Below are 23,553 nucleotides of genomic sequence, written 5' to 3'. Positions count from 1 at the left end.
GGTAGGTATGGCTTAGTCCAGGGGTTCCCAAACTGTGCTCCACGGAGCACTTGGTGCTCCGTGAAACATCTCCTAGTGCTCCATGAAGAGATTGGAAAGGAAAATACTACTGTCATTTGGTTTAGTATTTAGGTGCTAGGTGAAAATTAGCGCTCTGTGACGAATTTCTCTCCTGAAAAGTGCTCCATGACTCAAAAAGTTTGGGAGCTGCTGGCTTAGTCAAAGAGCTGGTTTGTGCATGCATGGTTTTGGCTACATGTGGTACCTGTATGTTTTCCTCAACCAGGGTAAAAAGCAACTCAGTGGAGGGCATTTCCAGTGGGAAAATGACCCAACAGGGAGGGTTTAATGGGATAATATTGTCCATCAATACATGAATCACACTGGAAGGTGACAATTTAAAAAGGGGTTTTTCTGAGGGCAGATATATAGTAAAGATGCCGCCTCCACTCTCCGCTCCCTGGCTCCTTCAGGATTCTCTTTACAGCTTCAGGCATTAAAGCAAATAAGTAAGACTCCAGGAAAGCAGACGATAAGTGTGAAATTATTTTTAAAGTACAAATATTTACACTAGTTAAAATGACCTTCATCGAAAGGATCTTCAGAAGATCCATTTTGTCGGTTAAGAACGTTCACTCGGGGAATTCAAGCTCCTGCCATGCAAGTTCTCTAGAAAAGCACATGCAGAGAAAACCAGCTTAAATTTCGATCTGTTCTATATGAGCATCCAGACACCCCCCAAATGAAACTTAAATAATAACTACAGCCACAGGCATTTTACTCAGCTGCTGGTGGTGGATTTCCCCCCCACCCTTCCAGGAACTTGCTTTTAGGGGTCAAGATCTCTCAATCTCTCCCTTTTCTCCTTAGTTCTTTATCTTATTCCTTCAACTAGAATTGAAACCCAGCTGCACCGTCTTTTATTGTCCTCACTTCTGCAAATTTTCACCAAAGCACCAACTTGTTTATGTGCCACGTTTAATGGTCGTTTAAATTTCAGATTGATCTAAAGAGTCTCTTGGGAGGCACGAGCATTTCAAGATATTTACATATTTCCTAAGACAACTGAAATAAGCTTGATTGGATGACTCAGATCGGAAGAGTCATCAGCAAACTCCGCAAGAGAGGATTTTTGAAACATACACACATGCTTTGTCTTATTTCCTTCTCTCTTTTCAATGCAGCCCTTTCCTCACCGGTTTTCGCAGGAGATTCATTTAACGAAGAAGCAATTATCGCCCTGGCGTCAGTTCTCGTGGCTGGGTTCGGTGCACTTTTTGCACCTCGCTCAGTTTCAGTGGGAAATGACCTCGCAGAAGGAGAAAATGTCCAGTCATCAATTTCTAAAACAAGCGGGCCCACCCTGAATTCACCCTCTGCCTGGGACGCCTCCATTGTGTTTTGGGATGGAATGTAGCTGTTCATGAGCACCTGCACACACACACGATCCAGGAGTGGACCCGTCACTTATTGCCTTATTTTGTCTGGCTCTCCTGAAATGAGATGCAAACAAAACCATCTCTGAATTTTGAACACACTCGGATCGAGTTTGGTGTTTGCAAATGAAGCACTAAGCACATTTGGGTCAATGGTTATTTATATCCTGTCCTGTGCCAATGATCGGGGCAGCGCTGTTTCCCTCCTCTCTGTACGTTCTTTGGAGTTTGTTCATCACCCCCCCACACACACACACACACTGTTTCCTAAGCTTCCTTTGGTCCCTGCACAGAACCCCTTCGTTGCTTTTGCGGCTTTTTCTTGTGGTCAGATGAGCTCCTATCAATCAATGTCATTGCAGATATAGAGAGGTAAGGGCAATAGCTGGGGGCCCAGCATAGAGGCAAAGGGGGGTTGTTAGATTGTGGACATCCTTAAGTAGACAGAGGCCCTAACTTGGATGGCCCAGGCTAGCCTGATTATGTCACATCTTGGCATCTAAGCAGGGTTAGCCCTGGTTAGTACTTGGATGGGAGACCACCACGGAAGTCCAGGGTTGCTACGCAGAGGCAGGGAATGGCAAACTCAACCACCTCTGTTTGTCTCTTGCCTTGAAAAACCTACACGGTCGTCATAAGTCTGCTGCGGCTCGGTGGCATTTTTCACCACCAAGAAGACAGAGAGGGCTGGCCCAGGAGCCAGCTGTGTGCAGCATCGATTGCACAGCGGCACAGAATTTAGCGGCACTAGGCACAGAGCTCTGCGTCTTCAAGACAGCAGCTTCCATTTGGAAAAAGCAAATTTCTCATCGTTCTGGTCACCAAGCTGTGCTTGAGAGACCAATGCCCTCTGAGATTTCAGAGGCAAAAGGAAGGCTGGACAAAATTCCTGAGGTGGGGAGCAGAACTTAATGCTCTGGCAAAGCTAGAGAAAATGATACAGAACAATAAATGGCAACCAGGGTGTTGACCTGCCAAGTGGATCTGCTTTCCCCCAGTGGCAGCAACTATGCTGGCTCCCAATGAGAGCTAGTGTGGTGTTGTGGTTAAGAGCAGTAGTTTGGAGCGGGGGACTCTAATCTGGGGAACTGGGTTTGATTCCCCACTCCTCCACATGAGCGGCAGATGCTAATCTGGTGAACCAGGTTGGTTTCCCCACTCCTACACATAAAGCCATCTGGGTGACCTTGGGCTAGTCACAGCTCTTAGAGCTCTCTCAGCCCCACCTACCTCCCAGGGTGCCTGTTGTGGGGAGGGAAAGGGAAGGTGAGAATGTAAGCTGGTTTGATTCTTCCTTAAGTGGTAGAGGAAGTTGACATAGAAAAACCAACTCCTCCTCTTCTTCAATTTGTTTCCAGACCCAGGTCAGAGTGTTGACGTTGCTCTTTAAAGCCCTCAGGAATGTTGAGCTCCACATCCAAGAGAGGCCCTGTGGTCGCATGATAGGGCTGCCAGTTTTAGGCTGGGAAATTCCTGGAGATGTGAGGGATCGAGCCGAGGGAGGGTGGGCTTTGCAGAGGGGTATAATACCATAGAGCCCACCCTCCAACGCAGCCGTTTTCCACAGGGAGAATTATCTCTGTAGCCTGGAGATTTGTTGTAATTCTGGGAGATCGCCAAGCCCCACCTGGAAGTTGGCAACCTACCAACCATTTGAGATCCTCAGGGTGTGGCCTTCTCCAGGTCCATATAGTATGAGGTGGGGGACACGTGAGGGAACCTTCACTAGAAAGAAGAAGAGTTGGTTTTTATATGCTGACTTTCTCTACCGCTTAAGGAAGAATCAAACCGGCTTACAATCACCTTCCCTTCCCCTCCCCACAATGGACATCCTGGGAGGTAGGTGGGGCTGAGTGTGTGACTAGCCCATGGTCATCCTGCTGGCTTCATGTGGAGGAGCAGGGAAACCAACCCAGTTCACCAGATTAGCCTCCGCCGCTCATGTGGAGGAGTGGGGAATCGAACCCAGTTCTCCAGATCAGAGTCCACTGCTCCAAACCACCACTCTTAACCACTATACCACGTTGGCTCTCTACTGTGTCCTCCTCCCTGTTTGGAATTCCCTGTTCCTGGAAGCCCAACTGGCCCCCTCACTGATGGCAATCCCAAGACCTGTAAAGACTGTTTTTCTCTGGAGGGCCTTTTAAAGGGGCTACACCTTTCCCATGGCTGTTTTACGTCAGGCTTTACTTTATGGTTCAGTTGGCATTGGGTTTTGTTCTGGTTTTAAGAGTTGATCAGTTTTCTGAATAGAATTGGGTTGTTTTACATTATCGCACATGTGATCATTTCTTAGGGCCTAAGAATACATTACATTTCCCCCAAGGGTGTCCTTGGGGTGGGTTGAGAGTAGGGTTGCCATCTTCCAGGTGGAGCTTGGAGGTTTCCTGGAATTACAATGGATCTCCAGCCTACAGAGATAAGTCCCCCTGGAGGAAATGGCAGCTTCTATAGCATCACATCCCTACTGAGCTCCCTCCCCTTCCCAAATTCCACCCTCCCCAGGCAGCACCCCCAAATCTCCAGGAATTTCCCAAGCTGGAGTTGGCAAGCCTAGTTGAGACCCATGTTGTACACTGCCCAGGATTCTGATTGAGATACAAGTGAAGAGGGGGCTTAGGCTTCCCTCCATGCTGTTTGCCTGACCTAAACTGGTACCAGGAAGCCCCTTTTCATCCTGTTTAGGAAATATAAGGTGAAGCTAGGGTTACCAGCCTCCAGGTGGTGGCTGGAGATCTCCTGCTATTACAACTGATCTCCAGCTGATAGAGATCAGTTCACCTCGAGAAAATGGCCTCTTTGGCAAAGGGACTTTATGGCATTGAAGTCTCTCCCCTCCCAAACACCGCCCTCCTCAGGGTCCGCCCCAAAAACCTCTGGCCGGTGGCCAAGAGGGACCTGGCAATCCTATGTGAAGCCCATCCACACGGTTCAAGTGAAGCCTTTGGGTCAAACTGTGGCTCCCTGAGACAGTTTCAGGTCAGGAATATGACGCATTGGGGAGGGAGGGCTAGCATGGTCTGAGTCAGGCCCCTGTGTGCCTGGAAAACATGGAAACGGCCGTACATCTCAATCTGTCCCAGGGGCTTTGCTGGGAAAAACATAATACATTGTTAAGCCCTGAGTTGCTGCTTTCTGTTGACCTAGTTCATAATGTAAACTTCTGATACATATTTATCATCTTAATTATTGTTTTGCTACAAGTCACTCTGATGCTTTTTTAAGTAGAAGGGCAGGGAAAATACATGTTCATTTATAATACGGCACACTGTAAACATTTCCATAGGAAATTATACAGAGCAAGGGGAATTGTGAACGCTTCATTTGAACTGCCTGCACAGATCATTCTAGTCACAGGGAATTGGTTTTGGCACATGTAGAATTTACCTCTCTCCCCCCACCCCAAGCACAAGAGAATATATAATCTGAGTGCTATCCATTTGCACAAACCCAGTTGAAATGAATGGGAATTGCAGGTGAGCATGGAGGGGAGGGCTGTGGCTCAGTAGTAGAGCATCTGCTCAGCATGCAGAAGGCCCCAGGTTCAATCCCTGGAACCTCCAGTTAAAGAATTTGAAGGAAGATGATGTGAAAGACCTCTCTGCCTGAGAGCCGTTGCCAGTCTTAAACAATACTGACTTTGCTGGACCGAGGATCTGATTCAGAATCAGGCAGCTTCATGTGTGTTCATGTGACAACAGAGTTACAGTAAGAAGTACCACTTCAGCACAGCACGGGAAAGTGGGGGTGCCTGGCAGCTTGTTTTGTCTGTGCTCCCTCCTTGTAGCTATCTCTGTTCCAGAGGAAAGGGAATATCTGTGCTTCCCACCAACCAAACCACGGCAGGGATAGACAGAACAAACAGCCTGTTTGCTACAAGAAGAACCCATCTGCATTACAGTAATGAATCCATCTGGGGCCTGAGGAGAGGGAAAGAGAGAACGGCATTTTACAAAGCAGGGGACTTCCAAGGGACCAGATGAAGGAGGACCAGAAACAGGGAAGGGAAACACCCAACCAACAGCACCGCTTCGGCACCACTTCAACAGCAGACCTGCTCCTTTGGCTTCAGTTTCCAACAGCTTGCTCCTGGTTGTTGGAAAGTGGTTTCGAGTCACAGACGACTTATGGTGACCCCAGCATGTTTTCAAGGCTAGAGACATTCAGAGGTGGTTTTACCACTGCTTCCCTCTACGTCGCTTCCCATCCAAGTACTAACCAGGACCAACCTTACTTGGCTTCCAAGATTAGACAAGATCAGGCTAGTCTGGTGAGGTGTGGTCACTAGCACAACTGGCCTGTTGCACCTCAGATGTCCACACAAAGAAACCATCCTGGGTATCAGCTTCCCACTCTATGCCCCAGAAGAAATAGGACCCATGAGCCCCCAAATGAAGTCCTTTTGGAATCCTGGAACCTGCCCAAGAGTGCAGCCCTGCTTCTGGGCCTGGAGCCCATACTGCTGAGACACACCCAACAGGAACACATGAACACATGAAGCTGCCTCACACTGAATCAGACCCTTGGTCCATCAAAGTCAGTATTGTCTACTCAGACCTGGCAGTGGCTCTCCAGGGTCTCAGGCAGAGGTCTTTCACATCACCTACTTGCCTAGACCCTTTAACTGAAGATGCTGGGGATTGAACCTGGGACCTTCTGCATGCCAAGCAGATGCTCTACCACTGAGCCGCAAGAATGTCAGCAGCAGGCCATCAAGCCCTGGCTTATCTGATCCCACTGTGGATCTGAAAACCTATGGTTGCCAACCTCCAGGTGTGCTCTACTAATCTTCAGACTGTAGAGATCAGTTCCCCTGGAGAAAATGGCATCTTGGGAGGATAGCCTAAATGGCATTATACTCCTGAGGCTCCTTCCCAAACCGCCACAAATTTCCCAAACCAGAGCTGGCAACCCTAAACCCAAGACTTGCTTCAGGAGCTGAACTGCCAGAAGGGATTTCAGGCTTGAAGACAAGCAGTCCACGGATCTGCTTCTGCCGAAGCACTACAAACCAGCTTGCGTGCTGCGTTAATAGCATGCCAGGTGGCCTCCTGGGTTGTTTCTGCTGCAGGGCCAGCCCTGAAGCATGAATGCGCTGGAAGGTTGCCCACACCAGGTTGGCAAATTCCTAGTGATATGGGGAGGAGTCTGGGGAGGGCAGAGTTTGGGGAGGCAAGCACACTCAGCAGGAATGCGATGCCAGAGAGTCCGCCCTCTGAAGCTGCCATTTTCTCCAGGAGAGCTGATCCCTGTAGACTGGAGATTAGCTGCAATTCAAGAACTCCAGACCACGCCTGGAGGTTGGCAACCCTAGGTGGAGCAGCTACAGCAAGGTTTGAACACCGAAAGGCCCACACGATCCTATTCCCTGACCAAACTTCCATTTTGATCCTCCAGGAACGCGTTCACATGTCGTGAGCATAGCTGCAGAAAGGCAGGCTTGGTTTAATTAACTGTTTTGCTTTTCTCTGCGGGCAAAGGGGAAATTAACACACTCAGCCAAGTGAGGATTTCTTGCTGACTGCACAGTGCGTGAGGAAGAGAGAGCATCATGCTCACCATCGCATGTGGACTGGAAGGGGAGAGTGTGTGTGCAGGCGCACACAGGAGCGCTTTGACTGAGATATTTACAGCCTCGTCGCTCCACAACACTCCGGCTCCCTCATGTCTGCTGTACCAGTTCTTTCCCCCTCTCTGTCCATGCCACCTTGGGAATTAAATGCTGCTTTTTAAAAAGAATGCAAGCTTAGAAGAGATCACTTTTTCATGCTCCGACAAGCTTAGCATAGCAGGGTGAGAAAACCGCTTACTACATTCATATTTCAAGCCCGCTTCAAGTTATTATTTGCATCATCAACGCACACGGAAAACGATCCAGCCTTGAACTTCACATTTTTTTTTTTTTTGCTTTCTGCTTTATTTGGTCTTTCTTGTATGTCACAGACAATGGGACTCCCTCCATCCCTCTAAATACACGTTTAATGAAAAAGTGAAGCCGCATCAGGATGGAGCTTCACTAATAAAACAGGACATAATTCCAACTGCCTTTAAAACCCTAAATGGCTTGGATACAGGAAAGACAGCCTCCTCCAATATTGTACAACCCCACCAGTTAAAATCTGCCTCACAATCCCTCTCTCTGTGCCCCCTCTTTCAGAAGAGAGGTGGGTGGCCACCAGATCACGCAGGGTTGCCAACCTGCAGGTACTAGCTGGAGATCTCCTGCTATTACTTAATGTTTAAGTATCTTAAGAATCGCAAGTTATTCTTGTTGTTTATTTTAAATTTGTATACCATAGTATTTTAACTTTTATTAATTTATGTATTTGTGCTTAAGACCTCTGGTCAAAAGCGCCTGAAATAAAAGGATGTCAAATGTCTCACATATCCTTACTCAACAAGTTTTTTAAAAAAAGGAAAAGGAACAAATGAGCCTGATCAGCATTCCCAAGAACCCCTAGGTTCAGGGCTGTTTTGCTTGACATTTAAGGGCTGTCCTGACAAATTTACTGCTCTGTGAGATTTACAGTGCACTCCTTTGCCAAGTTACTCCACTCTAAGCCCATTGAAATCTACTGATTTCGACTGGAGTAACTCGCATAGGATTGCACATTTAGCCAGTTGCTTAGATTATGTTCCCTGTTTTCACACACAAAGCTTTGGGGTAAAAGATGCCAAGGGGGTCTCTCTCCTGAGGGCACCCCTCTCAGTCAGGCATCCACACAACCAGGGGCAAGAAGATAGGCAAAGGAACACGCGTGCTCCCAACCAAAGAAATCCACAGGCTCCCGGCAGAGGCATGGATAGAAATGCGCATCGTACTTCTGCAAACCAGTTCTCTTATTACTCAGATGCTAGGTTGCTGCATGTGGGAGGGAGGAGGGGAAGTTCCTTCACATCAGGCAAAAAGTACCAAGAAGAGGCCTTTGTGTGGGAGCAACTCCAAGCTCCCAAATTCTCCTTTGCAGCTAATGACTCGTAGCCTGAAATGGGGTTTTGCAAGAAGTGCTGCTGCCGTTCTTTGCAATCCGTTCTCAGATGGGGGGGGGGCAAACAGAAACACACCTATTAGTGGAGATTGGGGAGGGGAAGAAGGACAAAGAAAGAAAGCTCAGCTCTCAAACTGCAGGTGATAACAATGGCAGGAGTAGGGTTGCCAACCTCCAGGTAGTAACTTATGCTGAAATAACAATGTTTCCAAACCAAACAACAGCACACAGGCTCAACTTAATCCTACAATTTTATTAGCCTATTCTAAAGTATTGAAACTAATGCATACAATATTGCTAATAATAAATTCACCTATACCTATCTACACAATCCTAAACAAATTCCCACTGTACCTGTGCAGTACAGAAATATACATCGATAACACACTGATAAATAAATGAATAATAGAGCCTCTCAGAAAAAAATATTTCGCCACTGACAGCAAAAGTGGCGCTGGAGCCTGAGGAGGTTGGGGTTTGGAGAGGGGAGGGACTTCAATGCCATAGAGTCCAATGGCCAAAGCAGCCATTTTCTCCAGGGGAACTAATCTCAATCGGCTGGAGATCAGTTGTAATGGCAGGCGATTTCCAGCTAATACCTGGAGGTTGGCAACCCTAAAGCCAGGCCTTTTCAGACGTGGCTCATGACCCAGCTGTGCTCCCTGGACCCCCATTGAAAAGATCTACTGCTACTATCACACCTGGTCCCTGGAAAACAGCACCGGGGGGGGGGACTGAAGCCCCCTGTTCCAGCACACAGCTACCCTGATCTGAATCAGGCAAGGACTTAGTTCCCAGCACAGGACTTGTGATTAGGGTTGCCAGCTCCGGGTTAGGAAAATACTTGGAGACTTTGGGGGTGGAGCCTGAGGAGGGCAGGGTTTGGGGAAGGGAGGGACTTCAATGGGGTATAATGTCATAGAGTCCACCTTCCAAAGTGGCAATTTTCTCCAGGTAAACGTTTTTTTTTTGGTCACCTGGAGATCAGATGAAATAGCGGGAGATCTCCAGCCACCACCTGGAGGTTGGCAACCCTACTTGTGATAGCAGGAGATCTCCAGCCACCACCTGGAGGTTGTCAACCCTACTTGTGATACATGTTCAATTGTGCAAACCTGAGGAAAAGCATAACAGGTAGTTAGGTAAAGGTAGTCCTGTGTGCAAGCACTGGGTCATTACTGACCCATGCGGGGGACGTCACATCCCGACATTTCCTAGGCAGACTATATTTACGGGGTGGTTTGCCGTTGCCTTCCCCAGTTGTCTACATTTTACCCCCAGCAAGCTGGGTGCTCATTTTACCGACCTCAGAAGGATGGAAGGCTGAGTCAACCTTGAGCCGGTTACCTGAAACCGACTTCTGTCGGGATTGAATTTAGGTTGTGAGCAGAGCCTTTGACTGCAGTACTGCAGCGTAACACTTTGCACCACGGGGCTCTTAACATGTAGTTAAGCTCTTTGTAAAACAGGAGCCCCGTGGCGCAGAGTGGTAAGCTGCAGTATTGCAGTCAAAAGCTCTGCTCACAACCTGAGTTCGATCCCGATGGAAGTCAGGTTCAGGTAGCCGGCTCAAGTTGACTCAGCCTTCCATCCTTCCGAGGTCGGTAAAAACAGTGCCCAGCTTGCTGGGGGTAAAGGGAAGATGACTGGAGAAAGCACTGGCAAACCACCCCGTAAACAAAGTCTGCCTAGTAAACGTCAGGATGTGATGTCACCCCATGGGTCAGGAATGACCCAGTGCTTGCCCAGGGGACCTTTACCTTAAAACCGTGATACTTCTGTCCTCAGTCAGGTGCCATGAAGCAGGGTAACATACCGAGGGGGGGAATAAGGCACTGAAGCCAGGATTTGCTGAAACCAGCCAGGATTCCCTGATAGTCTGATAGTCAAATCTTGGTGCCACAAACCAACCATGGTTAAAATAAACCATGTTTTTGCATTCCATCTGAACCAATCCACCTTATGCAGTCAGAAAGATAGACTTGCCACCAGGTGCCTGCCAGCCTCAAACAGACAGGAAACGCCATGGCTCACCTGAAGTGACAGGTACGGCTTGAAAGCAAAGTTTCCTTTCTGCCTGGCGGAAGAGAGCTGACAGTTCTGGGCTAGTAGAGAGGACAGCAGGGAATTGGATCTCAGCCTGGAGCTCTGCACATTGAAATCAGCACAACACAGTCTGGTCAGGTGTCCTGCCATGCCGTTGAAGTTCTCTAGCCCACCAGGCTTTGCAAATTTCAGTAGAGATGCCACCAAAGGGTGTGCTACCAGATAGTTGCTTCCTGTCTTTTTTAGATTTGCGGGCAGCACCCTTCCCCTAAACTCCTAAAGCTGTTAAGTCATGGGGCTGAGACATCTGCAGTGGGGAGAGTACAAAGAACTCTGGGAGTTGCAAAGGCAGAGCCTTGGAAGGGGCCCTGGAGGACCATGAATAGGGTTGCCAGGTCCTTCTTCCCCACTGGTGGGAGGTTTTGGGAGCGGAGCCTGAGGAGGGTGGGATTTGGGGAGGGGAAGGACTTCAATGCCATAGAGTGCAATGGCCAAAGTGGCCATTTTCTCCAGGGGAACTGATCTCTATTGGCTGGAGATCACTTGTAATAGCAGGAGATCTCCACCTAGTACCTGGAGGTTGGCAACTCTACCAATGGGGCAGATGTGGGCACCAAGGCACCCAATGTTCCCTGGCACCAGCTTGCTTACCTGCCTCCCCAAGCTCAATAGTGGTCAGTCTATGCAGGATACTGGGACTGCTTTGGGAGGGGGTTGTCTGGGGCTTGAACAGATTGTGCTGATTTAAATGTTCAGAGCTCCAGGAAAGGGTAGAAATGGAATATGTAGAGTTTACTTTCCAAGCAGCTACTGGTTGGGAGCCTGACTTCCTCTCCATCAATAGATCCACTACCTGGTACCTCCTCCCTGCTGGCTCATCCCCCAACCTGCCTCCTTCTGCACCTAATAGTTCAACCCCAGTAAGCCTACTACTGCCTGCTGATTCACCTGTAGGGTTGCCAACATATAATGGTACATGCCATCATTTGTTGCATCTATCTTTTTTCATAGTAAGAATAATTTTGATATAATCAGTTAATTAACTGAATTAATAACCTGGTCATTTGGTTAGCCATTAGTGGTTTGCTTTTCATTCAACTTCCAGGTGGTGTTATCGTTACAGCAGGAGGTCTCCTGCAATTCAACTGATCTCCAGCCAATAGAGATCAGTTCACCTGGCCGCTTTGGCAAATGGACTCTATGGCATGGAAGTCCCTCCCCAAACCCTGCCCTCCTCAGGCTCCGCCCCAAAAACTTCCCGCCGGCGGCAAAGAGGGACCTGGCAACCCTATCTCACCTCATAGAAAGCAAGAAGGGGGTTCTAGACTCCAGAACTTGGTCGCTTCCTAGTGGGAGACACCTCCTGCCTGTGTCTGACTTCGGCAAAGTCCCCTGGGGAGTCCTTTTCCCCCACCCTGGGAATGTCCATGTGAAATGTAGAACTGGCTTCCCTCGCTCTTCTGCCCCATTGGGGTAGAATTTTATTTTTATTGGGGGGCTTGGTGTTTGGCAACCAAGTAGTTTAGTAATTACAGATGCCCAAGACAGTAGAAGATTGCAACAGGATTTCTCCTCTTGAGTGTGACATGTTTGGTCCCATTGAAGAGAAGGAAGGGGGTGGAAGTGTTGCTTGCTGTTGTAGATTGATTTTGCAATGGAAACACAGTCATGGGAGCCATTTGGCCTTACTATAGCAGTCATTTTGTGGTAGTGCCCAATACTCTCTCTCGAAATTACACCCCCTGCCAAAAAAGCCCACAGGCTTGACAAATTTAAGGACCTGTTTAGTTCTGAGTTTTACAAGCCAATATTATTCAGCAGCTCAGATCACATGGACTAACTTTTCACCGAAGACTGTTCTGCTTCTAGAATGTCAATACATGTTGAGGGTGGAGCTGGTACCTTACAGTGTTCAGTCCAAGAGACTTCTGAATTAAATTTAAATTTCTATAGGGCATTTTATGCATCTCTCAGCAGAAAAGTGCCTGAAGAAGCACAATAATAAGAGAAAGTGAGGAAAATGAAAAACACGATTTAAACAACAAGCTCCACCAAAGTAAAAGATCAGCAAAACACACAGCAGCAACTGAAAAGCAGTGTGACACAAACTAATCACATTCAGAATGCAGAGAAATCTCAACCCATTTTCTCTCTTCGAACGCCTGGAGAAACGCCCAGACAGAATTAGCATTTTAAGTTGTGCTTGGAAACAAACTGAAGTCAATGAAGTTATTTCAGAACTGGCAAGGCCTGTTCCCAATAGCCTACCCCAGTTGGCATCGTCAGCTACACGTTGCGGACCACAACGCTTCTGAACAGTCTTCAAAGGCAGCCCGTGTAAAGTTTACTGCAGTCGTCTAATGTCAACGTGATGAGAGCATGGGTAACTGTTGCCAGATCTTGCTTTCCCAAGAAGGGGCACAGCTAGTGAGCACTTTCTTTTTATCTGGGCTGCAGGTCAGTTTATTGGACTTCATTCAGCCCACCTACCACCAACTACAAATTCAGAACACAGACTTTACTTGAGGCGGCTACAACAGAAGAGAACGAGTTGGGTGTCACCTGCCAACACTTAACTCCAAAGCTCCATCTGACATCTCCCAGCAGTTTCATGAAGATTTAGAGGTAAGATGAACAACCCCACAGCTGATGTGTCAAGGAGCCCAGCACCCTGCTGCCAAGGCCACATGGTAGATTTCTAGGGTTGCCAGGTCCCTTTTTGCCACTGGCAGGTTTTTTGGGAGGAGCCTGAGGAGGACAGGGTTTGGGGAGGGACCTCAATGCCATAGAGTCCAATTGCCAAAGTGACTATTTTCTCCAGAACTGGGCTCTATCGGCTGGAGATTAGTTGTAATAGTAGATCTCCAGCTATTACCTGGAGATTGGCAACCCTATAGATTTCCCTGTCCAGACTCCCACAGTAGCCATCCCCTCCATCCCACTGGAGGACTTTTGTTTTGGACGTGGGAGAGGGTAAAGGTACCCTGTGCAAGCACTGGTCATTCCTGACCCATGTGGTGATGTCACATCCTGATGTTTACTAGGCAGACTTTGTTTTACGGGGTGGTTTGCCAGTGCCTTCCTCAGTCATCTTCCCTTTACCCCCAGCAAGCTGGGTAGTCATTTTACCGACCTCGAAGGATGGAAGGCTGAGTCAACCTTGAGCCGGCTACCTGAAATCAACTTCCATCGGGATCGAACTCAGGTCGTGAGCCGAGCTTGGACTGCAGTACTGCAGCTTACCACTCTGCGCCATGGGGCTCCTATGTGTTAATTACCCACTTTAATACCCTCCCCCAAAAGCCCTCTATGAGAAAGTGGCCACGGGATGGGGATCAGGCCAGGGAAAAATCACACTAATGTAGCTGGGACAAGAAAGATCTGAACTTCTCCATCTACACGGACGCCACTCTGGCCTTGCTGCAGTTGTTCCTAAAAGATTGTAGTAAAACACGTTTAGGAAACATCATGGGAAAGCTGATCAAAAGCCAGAAAGTGCAGGAGAGCACCATGATGCTGGTGGAAGTGGAGGGGGAAACACCACTTCCCAAGAGCATCAAATCCAGACCACATACTCGGTGGGGAAGCAACCAAAACCATGGAAAGGTTGAGGAGAATCAACAGGGTCACACTGGACCTGATGGACCTTCGTGTGATCCAACATGGCTTTTCTTATGATCTCATGGGACGGAGAGGGAAGGCAGTTGTAGACAGAGGGGAATGGCTGAAGAAACAGGGTAGGGAGCCAGAGAGAAAGGAGCCAAGGGCAGATGGGCTCAGAGGAGGTGGCAATGCAAGGCAGCCTCTGAAAGCTTTTTTCAACAGCCGAAGCTTTGGTGCTCTGGCTCATTTCACTCCTGCCTGGTAAACGAACATTTGCCCTGCTGTGGTGTGTTTGTGTGAGGGGGAGTCTCACAGCAAGCAACACGTGAGAACCAGGAAAGATTTTTTTTTTATTCCAACCAGGGACAGGCAGCAGTGTACACAGGTCCAGAGCGGGAGAGAAGCAAGACAGGAGCGAGAGTCTCTCACAGACATAGCACTGGTAGAATAAAACATCCCAACTGCAAGCCAATGGGAAGCAAACCTCCTTCTGTGCTGCTTGAGGGTCTGCAGCAGATGCTCAAGGGTCGGTTTCTGGTTTCCCAGTGTGGTAGTCAGGTGGGGTGTAGAGCCCCTCCTTCATCAGCTTCTTTTTCTGCGCTGTGATTGCCATAATGCGTCGGATCTGCCAGGGGAGAAGAATAAAAAACAATGGCAGGCGAATTTGGGTGCCATCTGGGCAGAGGAGGCAAGACTTTTCCATTTCTTCTTCTTTTTTTGAACAGACATGAGATACATTCCTGCCCCTGACATGGCTTCTTTTTAACAACCCTCTCCTTCCCTGGTCTTCAGGACCCACCTGTGAATTGTGCTGCAGATCTATACCCCTCCCCTCTTAAGAAGAAGAGTTGGTTTTTATATGCCGACTTTCTCTGCCACTTAAGGAAAAATCAAACCGACTTACAACCACCTTTCCTTCCCCTCCCCACAACAGACACCCTGTGAGGTAGGGGGGGCTGAGTGTGACTGGCCCAAAGTCACCCAGCTGGCTTCATGTGTAGGAGTGGGGAAACAAATCCAGTTCACCAGATTAGCGTCCGCCACTCATGTGGAGGGGTGGGGAATCAAACCCGGTTCTCCAGATCAGACTCCACCGCTCCAAACCACCACTCTTAACTACTATACCACGCTGGCTCTTAAAAGGGAAGGATCACCAGGGCGTCTGTTTCTGTGCACGAGGAGACAAAGGAAGACAGAGTGCCCCTTTGACTAGTGCATAGGAGGAGGAATTCCAACAAATGCATCCTTATCTTGCCTGGGGGAGAAAAAAAGCTGCATCTGCCAAAATCCCCTCTTGTACCCGACCACTCAAAGATCAAGGAGCCTTGCTGTCCTCCTTCACCACCTCAGTGGCAGAAAAGAAGGGTGTTTGTGTAGAAATGTTATAAGCAAGTTCCCACTCTGCAGGTTGGGGACTAAAAGTCTGCAATGGTCAATAACTCTGCTCTGATTCTTGCAGGGCTCTCATTCCAAGTTCCCCCATCTCAGGGACATCTGTCAAGGTCTGATGGGAGATAGAGGGGGGGAGAAAGGGCAAAAGCAAGTCCTGCCAGCAAGCAGACCTTCAGTGGCACCCCCCCACCCCCAGCCCTGTCCACTTCTTCTTGCCAGCAAATGAACACAACCTGCCAGGCTCATGCGTAGCCAGCCAAGATGCTCAATCTGTCCTCTCAGACCTGGGAGCCTGGCATTTGGAGGTCTGCTTTGTTTACAGCAGACCCAGAATACTTTGTGTGGGGGGGTTAGAAGAGGGAAGAGAGGAGGATAGAAAATCTGATGCAGAGGCACTTGCGTCTTTGTGAAGGCAGCAAAAGGGGGGGGGGAAACCCTCAGGAGCCAAGAGAATACAACTGTAAGACGGCAAAAAGCAACAGACTGCTCAGCACTAATTTATCTCCCAAATGATATCCGGCTGCACCCAAATTTACTCTGCAAAAGATAAAGCCTATGGAAGGCCACCAAAGAAAGGTACAGCTGAAGGGCATCAGACAGACAACCGCCAGAAGGCCATCTAGAAGAACAACAATGCAAGGCAGAAGCAAGCGCCGGCCGGCCCTCACCCTGCACAGTCCTCATTCCTGCACCCCTAGCGGGAGCAGCAATGCCCCAGAGGAGACAGCGGCTCACTCCCAACTTCCTTGCCTCCAATGGTCCAACTGCCTCGACTTCCTCCGGATGGGCCGATTACTCCCTTGCTAAATGCAAACTCTCTGCCAGGAGGAGCCAAGAGCTTTTTGTTCCCCATGCTAAAAGGAGGAGGGGTGGCCCTGCGGAAGTGGAAGCTGCCACCCCAGGAAGCAGACTCAGCTACGTTGTACTCACAAAAGGTGGTGGGTTTTTTTTAAAAAATCGATGATTTAGAACTTTAAAAAAAGAAATGGGATTTTCTACTGTAACAAGTTTCTCTGTTTACAGTGCAATCTGAACTTAGTGTAAACGCAGAGCTTCTTAAAGCTGGGCTGACGACTGGATCACGAAAAGCTGCTTCCCTGAAAGGAGAAAATGCCATGGAAAACAATATGGCCCGTCAACATACAACACGGACAGATGTGTGTTTCTACGATGGCCACGTCCCAGAGACAAGGGGTGGACAAGTCACTCCAGATGTTGTCCAGTGATCCGTCTGGAGACCAAGTCCTATGAGGAAAGGCTGAAGGAGCTGGGTATATGAGAGGGGATATGATAACCATCTTCAAGTACTTGAAGGGCTGTCATATAGAGGAGGGTTCCGAGTTGTTTTCTGTTGCCCCAGAAGGTCGGACCAGAAACAACGGGTTAAAATTAAATCAGAAGAGTTTCCATCTAGACATTAGGAAGAATTTTCTAACAGTTAGAGAGCTCCTCCGTGGAACAGGCTTCCTTGGGAGGTAGTAAGCTCTCCTTCCCTGGAGGTGTTTAACCAGAGGCTAGATGGCCATCTGTCAGCAATGCTGATTCTATGACCTTAGGCAGTTCATGAGAGGGAGGGCATCTTGGCCATCTTCTGTGCATGGAGTAGGGGTCGCTGGGTGTGTGTGGGAGAGGTAGATGACCCTGGTGATCCCTTCCAACTCTATGATTCTATGACCATTGGTTCCAATTTGATGCCTGGGATGTTTGCGACTGCCTCTGTCCTCCAGCAGTAAATACTGGCTACTTCTTACCACCTCACAGAGAGTGATGATTGGACCAGCAACTATCGCCAGCCCTTGGTTTTGGCTGTATCTATGTATGATGGGCCTCATCCAACACTGCCTACGCTGCCCGTCTTCAGACACTCCTTCCAAGCATCCCATGGAAACATGCTCTTGCAAGAGATGTCCCTGTCCCCCCCACTTACCATTTTGTACTTGTTGAGGCATTCAAAGAGATCATCCATCTCCAACTTGCACTCAGTCTTGGCTCGGGTCTGCCCGATGCCCTCGGCGCATTCCAGCCACTCTTTCTCAAAGGCATGGCATATGGCCGCCCTCTGGTGAGGCTGCTTGGCGCTCTGGATGGAGACCCACCTGTCAACATCAATGCCCAGCTTGTCTTGGAGATCCAAAAGCGGCATTGCTGAGGGGTAGAGGAAAGCAAGAATGAAGAATAAGAGTTGGTTTTCATATGCCGACTTTCTCTACCACTTAAGGGAGACTCAAACCGGCTTACAATCACCTTCCCCTCCCCACAACAGACACCCTGTGAGGTAGGTGAGGCTGAGAGAGCTCACCCAGCTGGCTTCATGTGTAGGAGTGGGGAAACTAACCCGGTTCGCCAGATTAGCCTCTGCCACTCATGTGGAGGAGTGGGGAATCAAACCCAGTTCTCCAGATAAGAGTCCAGCGCTCCAAACCACCACTCTTAGCCACTACACCATGCTGACTCTCTAGGGGAGTAGGGTTCTATGAGCAGATGATTGAAAGGAGTGCAGGTGCTGAAGTAGCTTTGGAAGGGGCCCTAACTGCAAGGAAAATGAACTGCATAAGGATTAAGCATTTCACTAGAAGGGGGGAATCCAAGGCACCCACCAAATATTTTGTTTGCATATCGGGAGGTGGGTGATAAATTAAGATGTTGACCGCCCCCCATTCAGGCAGCCAAGGAACAGACATTTCTCTTGCTCTCACGCCTTTTAAGATTACTGCCTGTTGCCTAGCGGACAATGTAATCTCAAGGGCGCTCAACGTGGCAGGATGAGCCTGTGCAAGGCACGTTTGTACCACAGAGAACTTACCTAGCTAGCTAGGGTCCCAAGATAAAGGTCCCCTGTGCAAGCACCGGGTCATTCCTGACCCATGGGGTGATGTCACATCCCGAAGTTTCCAAGGCAGGCTTTGTTTACGGGGTGGTTTGCCAGGGCCTTCCCCAGTCATCTTCCTTTTACCCCCAGCAAGCTGGGTACTCATTTTACCGACCTCGGAAGGATGGAAGGCTGAGTCAACCTTGAGCTGGCTACCTGAAACCGACTTCCGTTGGGATAGAACTCAGGTTGTGAGCAGAGCTTGGACTGGAGTACTGCAGCTTACCACTCTGCGCCACAGGGCTCCCAAGTTACTAGACCTCAAATGAGGAATTCCCAAATCCCCTCCAAGAGAAATAAGCCCTTGCCACCACCAATTCAGCCTGTCTGGAAACAAAACCACTTCTTTCTTTCTTGATTCTTTGAAGAGATCAAAGTCCCTTTAAAGGTTCTTCTTCTGGTCTTACCAGGGCATCTGGTCCTGGGGAAGCCTTGCCTATCATGGTAATTCAAGCCTACCCAGGAGTCTCCCCACCTTCTCTTTGTAAACTGGGACATGTGTGCCAAGCTGGCATTTGTGGGTGCAGAAGGATCACTGCGCTCCACCAAATTTAATTTCGCTTATATTTGCGGTGATTAAAAAAAGGAGGGGGAAAGCATTTCAGCCAACACAGCTTCCTCCTTCAGTAAGTCTAGACCCTCTCCGAGAATGGTACTTAAGACAAATCAAGTAAACTCGGTGGCCAGATTTCTGTTGCCATGTGTTGGTCATTTTCTGAAGTCACGTTTCTTTCTTTAGCTGGACTGGATTCTGTCTTCTGCCAGAGAAAAGGCAAAATCTTTCCCCAAGAAACTCTGGAGGAAGCTTTCCTTAAATTCTTTCCATCCAGAACAAGGGAATCCTTTCTCCTTTAAGTGCCAGCAGACCCCCTCCCCTCTTTCTACCTGTGGAAAGTTACCGTTCTTTCGACTGTTGGACATTTCTTTGGATCCACTGCTGAAGAGTCCAGATGTTACATGGAAAAGAATCTGTTTTGTTCCATCCGCCATTTCAAATTAACATCTCACCTGACCACTTCCTAGCCAGGCTGAACGCTAACTAGAGAAACCACAGTCTTCTGCCTACCTGGGAAGGTTTTTTCAGGTTAACCTCTGAGCATTAACAGAGTACAGTTTAAACATTTTGAGGCAAAGTTAAGTGGGTTTGTCTGGTGCAAAAAGTACAAAATAAAGTCCTCCAGCACTTAAAAGACAAGTGGTGGCACAAGGGTTCACAGCCACGTTGTCATAGAAGCTTCTGCGGCCATTAACTTGGCTGTCTTTAAGGTGCCAGAGGACTCTTTTCTGGGTTTCTCTTCTGAGTATGTACGCTTTACACACATTACACCTATGGTTGCTTCAAACAGCCACAGGGAGCCTCTCATCACAACCAGAATCCAGAAAAACCTGCCAACAAAATTCTCAATAAAACAACACAGGAGTGAATCTGAATCACACCCTACCTGCTTACTCAGCCCCTGCTGTTGAAGCCAGTAGGAACTGCAGAAGTTAGGAACTTACCCTGTATGGGAGGAGAGAAGAGGATTGAGGACACAGAGAAGAGACAGGGAGGACTTAGATAATTCATTTTGCTATGCTCTCCAACCCCCCCCCCCCGGCTTTAGAGTTGCCATTTCCAGATTGGGAGATTCCTGGAGATTTGGAGGCAGTCCCTCGGGAGGGTGGAGCTTGAGGAAGAGAGGGAGCTAAACAGAATTGTGATGTCACTGAGCCCACCCTACCCACAAAGCTACCTTTTCTTCCAGGGGAACTGATCTCTGTAGTCAGAAGATTCTACAGACTAATTTCTGTAGACAGAAGATGCAATTCTAGGAAAACTCCAGACATCACCTGGTGGTTGGTAACCCTACCCCCTCCTTTCAACAAGGGCCAAAAACCTCAACACCCCCCCAAAGTCTGTAACAGCAACAATTCATTGTGTTTAGCTCACATTCACCAAGCAGGATGGGGTGGGGGGAGAAAGTGGGGGTAGGGTCCCATAAGAACCCCAAGGCTCCAACTGAACATACGGCTAGCAAGTCCTTCCGGGGTGATCTTGCATATGCTCAGTCTCTCGCTGAAACCATGCAGGGCAGCGACACGTGCTGCGTTTGCACATGATAGCAACAACCCACCGAGAATGTGCATCTCCAGCGTGCAAACCAAGCGCTCACCTGCTTTGCGCAGCATCCCACCAATTCCGGCCTGGTATAGAGAGGCGGGAGAACGAGACGGTCAAAGGCCAAAGTGGGCAGGATGGACCACAACAGACCGTTGGGTCCCATGCAAATGAAAAGGTCCTCCCATCCCACACACTTTTTCTATCTTCATGTGAGGTTCTTTACATCAATTGTGAGCCATTCCAAACGGGGAGCGTCCACCTACACCCTGTGACGAAAGTAACAGCTCCCCCATGCTCACTGCTCAGAGGTAGACTGCCTCTGCACACAGAGGCTCTACGACCCTACTGCGAAGGCAGCCCGCCTCGTTTCAGAGCTGCTTCAGCGGAGGATCAACTGCTGCCCCCGACCCCCCCCCAAAAAAGGGGGGACAATTAAGGACCCCGTTAAGCCACCCCCTCACCTGTTCCTCCTTTCCCCGTCCTTGCAGTCCTTCCACGACACCGCTGCCGTCACGCACGCCGGTCGCGTTCACGACACTCGGGCCGCTCCTGAACAACTGAGGGAGGGAGCGGCTGACGAGAGGTTACGAGATGAGCGCCCCCTAGGGGCCCGGATGAGGAAGCAGCACTGCCGCCGCTTCTCGCTCCTGCGTGTTGTATTCTTTGTCGTCCCCACCAGGAGCCCTCTGCAGGACAGAAGAGGGAACGGCAACCGGAGGTGACGCAGGGATTATATATATTTTAAATCTTTATGGGCCATGTCAAAATCTCTGCGCGCGCATTTTGGCATCTGCCTCTACTAGGTGTGAATTTGGGTAATTGTCTGGCGGAGGATTTTTTAAACGCCAGTGCTGTATGCTGACAACGATCCACGCTGTGATAAAAGCTGTCTCCTTCCAGAATCTTTTAGATCAGTGGTTCCCAACCTTTTTTTGACCAGGGACCACTAGGACTTTTTTGTTCAGTGCAGGGACCCCAAGGTTCAAAATAAAAATTCCGAGAATTTGAAAATAAACTTTAATCATAACTGTTAGTTAAACATTAAGCTTAGAATAATATTTGAATATATATTTTATAATAGAGAACTTTTAATTGAAAATATTAATTTATTATGGGTTTATAACTTTGTTTTGCGGACCTTAATTTAGTTCTCGCAGACCCCTGGGGGTCCACGGACCCCTGGTTGGGAACCAGTGTTTTAGATGGAGGTCTGACCCTGGGCCACCCACAAGCAAAGCATCATTATATTAGGGTTGCTAGGTCCCCCTTCGCCATTGGCGGGAGGTTTTTAGGGCGGAGCCTGAAGAGGACCTGGTTTGGGGAGGGACTTCAGTGCCATAGAGTCCAGTTGCTAAAGCGGTCATTTTCTCCAGGTGAACTGATCTCCATCGGCTGGAGATCAGTAGTAATAGCAGGAGATCTCCAGCTAGTACCTGGAGGTTCAATACAATATACAACAGTAAGCTCTATTTATATCAAACAATATCAAGTATTCAAAACAACAAGCCACAGACAAGGACTATGCAAACAAACAACGGTGCTGAACAATAATTGTGAACTATATACAATATTTACAAAGAATAGTCACCACCAGATAAGTCCATCAAGCTATCCAGCTTATAGGTACTTGTATTGTCCGTAGACTCAAAGTTGAGCACCCGGCTTCTTCCGTTTCTTGAAACTTATCTGGTGGTGACTATTCTTTGTAAATATTGTATTGCACACAATTATTGTTCAGCACCGTTGTTTGTTTGCATAGTCCTTGTCTGTGGCTTGTTGTTTTGAATACACTTGATATTGATATAAATTGAGCCTACTGTTGTATATTGTATTGAACTATTTCAGCACAACTAGGAGTAATATTGTTTGGGTAGTACCTGGAGGTTGGCAACCCTACATTATATGGGGAGATATGGGGAGCAAGAGTAGGGTTACCCCGTCTGGCTCTGCAGTGGAAGGCAATGGCAAACCACCTCTGCTTCTCACTTGCCTTGAAAGCCTCTTGCTAGGGTCGCCATAAATCAGTTGTGACTTGATGGCATTTACATAAGTACACAGAGCTCCTGTATCATTAACATCAACATGTCAGGTTGAAATTCAACAATTGAACCTCTTCCCTGGGAGTGGAAATGCAGTGAAAGGAAAGGGGCTGTTGTAGATTTCTACTCCTCATACAGGTGTTGAAGACCCCACCATAGAAGAGATAACAGGGGTAACTGAAGGGGCTTTTCTGAAGGACAGTTTGACAGCTTGTATTTGTTGCCCAAACCTCCCAAAATTTCTGGGCTCCTCCAGAACCAGTTCTGGGCGGAGGGAATCAGCTGCTGTTGTGTATTGTTGTTCTGGTCCAAAGGTGTCTTTTACTTAGATGACCTCTCCTGTCTTTTTTTTTTTAACACACAGCCTGTGGCATTGAGCAAATCCTAGAATTCCACAGGATGTGCTCCCTAGTTGAGAACGCCCTAGCTGAATTGCAGATGGTACGATTTCCCCTCTTGACGGACAGCGGCCTGCTCAGCCCGTGACCCACCCAGCTGAGCTCAGCGCACCCACCATCCTGTCAATCGCCTCAACGTACAGTACATGATCCGCCTTGGGTCTCAGTGAGAAAGGTGAACTGCAAATAAAGCAAATAAAAACAGTGTGGCCTGCAGGCAGGCAGCCAGATGGCTTTATGACACCTCCGCCAGGTGACCTTATGAAGTCGGAGGGCTGCAAGCAGATGCAAAAATGGGACAGGGGTATCCTCAAGTTAGAGGAAGCATTGATTCAGACCACCCTGGAAACAGCGTAACACAGTGCCACAGAGAATGCGTTTTTTTAAAGGACATATCCTCTCCCCCACCTCCCTGCCAGTGCATATCTGCTATCAAGTAAGGCAAAGGCAAGCAGATATCTCAGACCGGTCAGTCAGGCTATGCTGGAAGTTTTCAAAGGAGTCAGGGAATGTTTACTGACCCCACTCCGACCCATTGGTTCAAGGAGGGGTCCTTGGCCAGTGCGTTATGGTGGTAAGGTGGTTTATGTGTTGTACTTTCACTCACATTTGCCCCCTGGTCTGTCTCAGTTGTTATGCACGAGTTTCCTGTCCATTAGAGATGACATCGTGGCCAGCCC

The 23,553-nt window shown here is 48.5% G+C and overlaps 1 protein-coding gene across 1 annotated transcript; it reads right to left on the bottom strand.

Moving 5' to 3' along the window:
• Positions 1 to 14,594: 14,594 nt before the first annotated feature.
• Positions 14,595 to 20,957, bottom strand: NDUFS5 (NADH:ubiquinone oxidoreductase subunit S5). The gene is made up of 3 exons (XM_056847397.1): positions 20,898 to 20,957; positions 17,394 to 17,611; positions 14,595 to 14,699 (listed from the first exon to the last, which is right to left on the bottom strand). Exons 2-3 carry the CDS (start codon positions 17,607 to 17,609, stop codon positions 14,595 to 14,597), a joined length of 321 nt encoding a protein of 106 aa, XP_056703375.1. The 5' UTR covers positions 17,610 to 17,611; positions 20,898 to 20,957.
• Positions 20,958 to 23,553: the final 2,596 nt, after the last annotated feature.

Source organism: Euleptes europaea, chromosome 3 (genome assembly GCF_029931775.1).
Source record: "Euleptes europaea isolate rEulEur1 chromosome 3, rEulEur1.hap1, whole genome shotgun sequence".
Lineage (NCBI taxonomy): Eukaryota > Metazoa > Chordata > Lepidosauria > Squamata > Sphaerodactylidae > Euleptes > Euleptes europaea.
The sequence above is the reverse complement of the archived record's forward strand: the minus strand, read 5'-3'. Positions and strand labels throughout refer to the sequence as shown.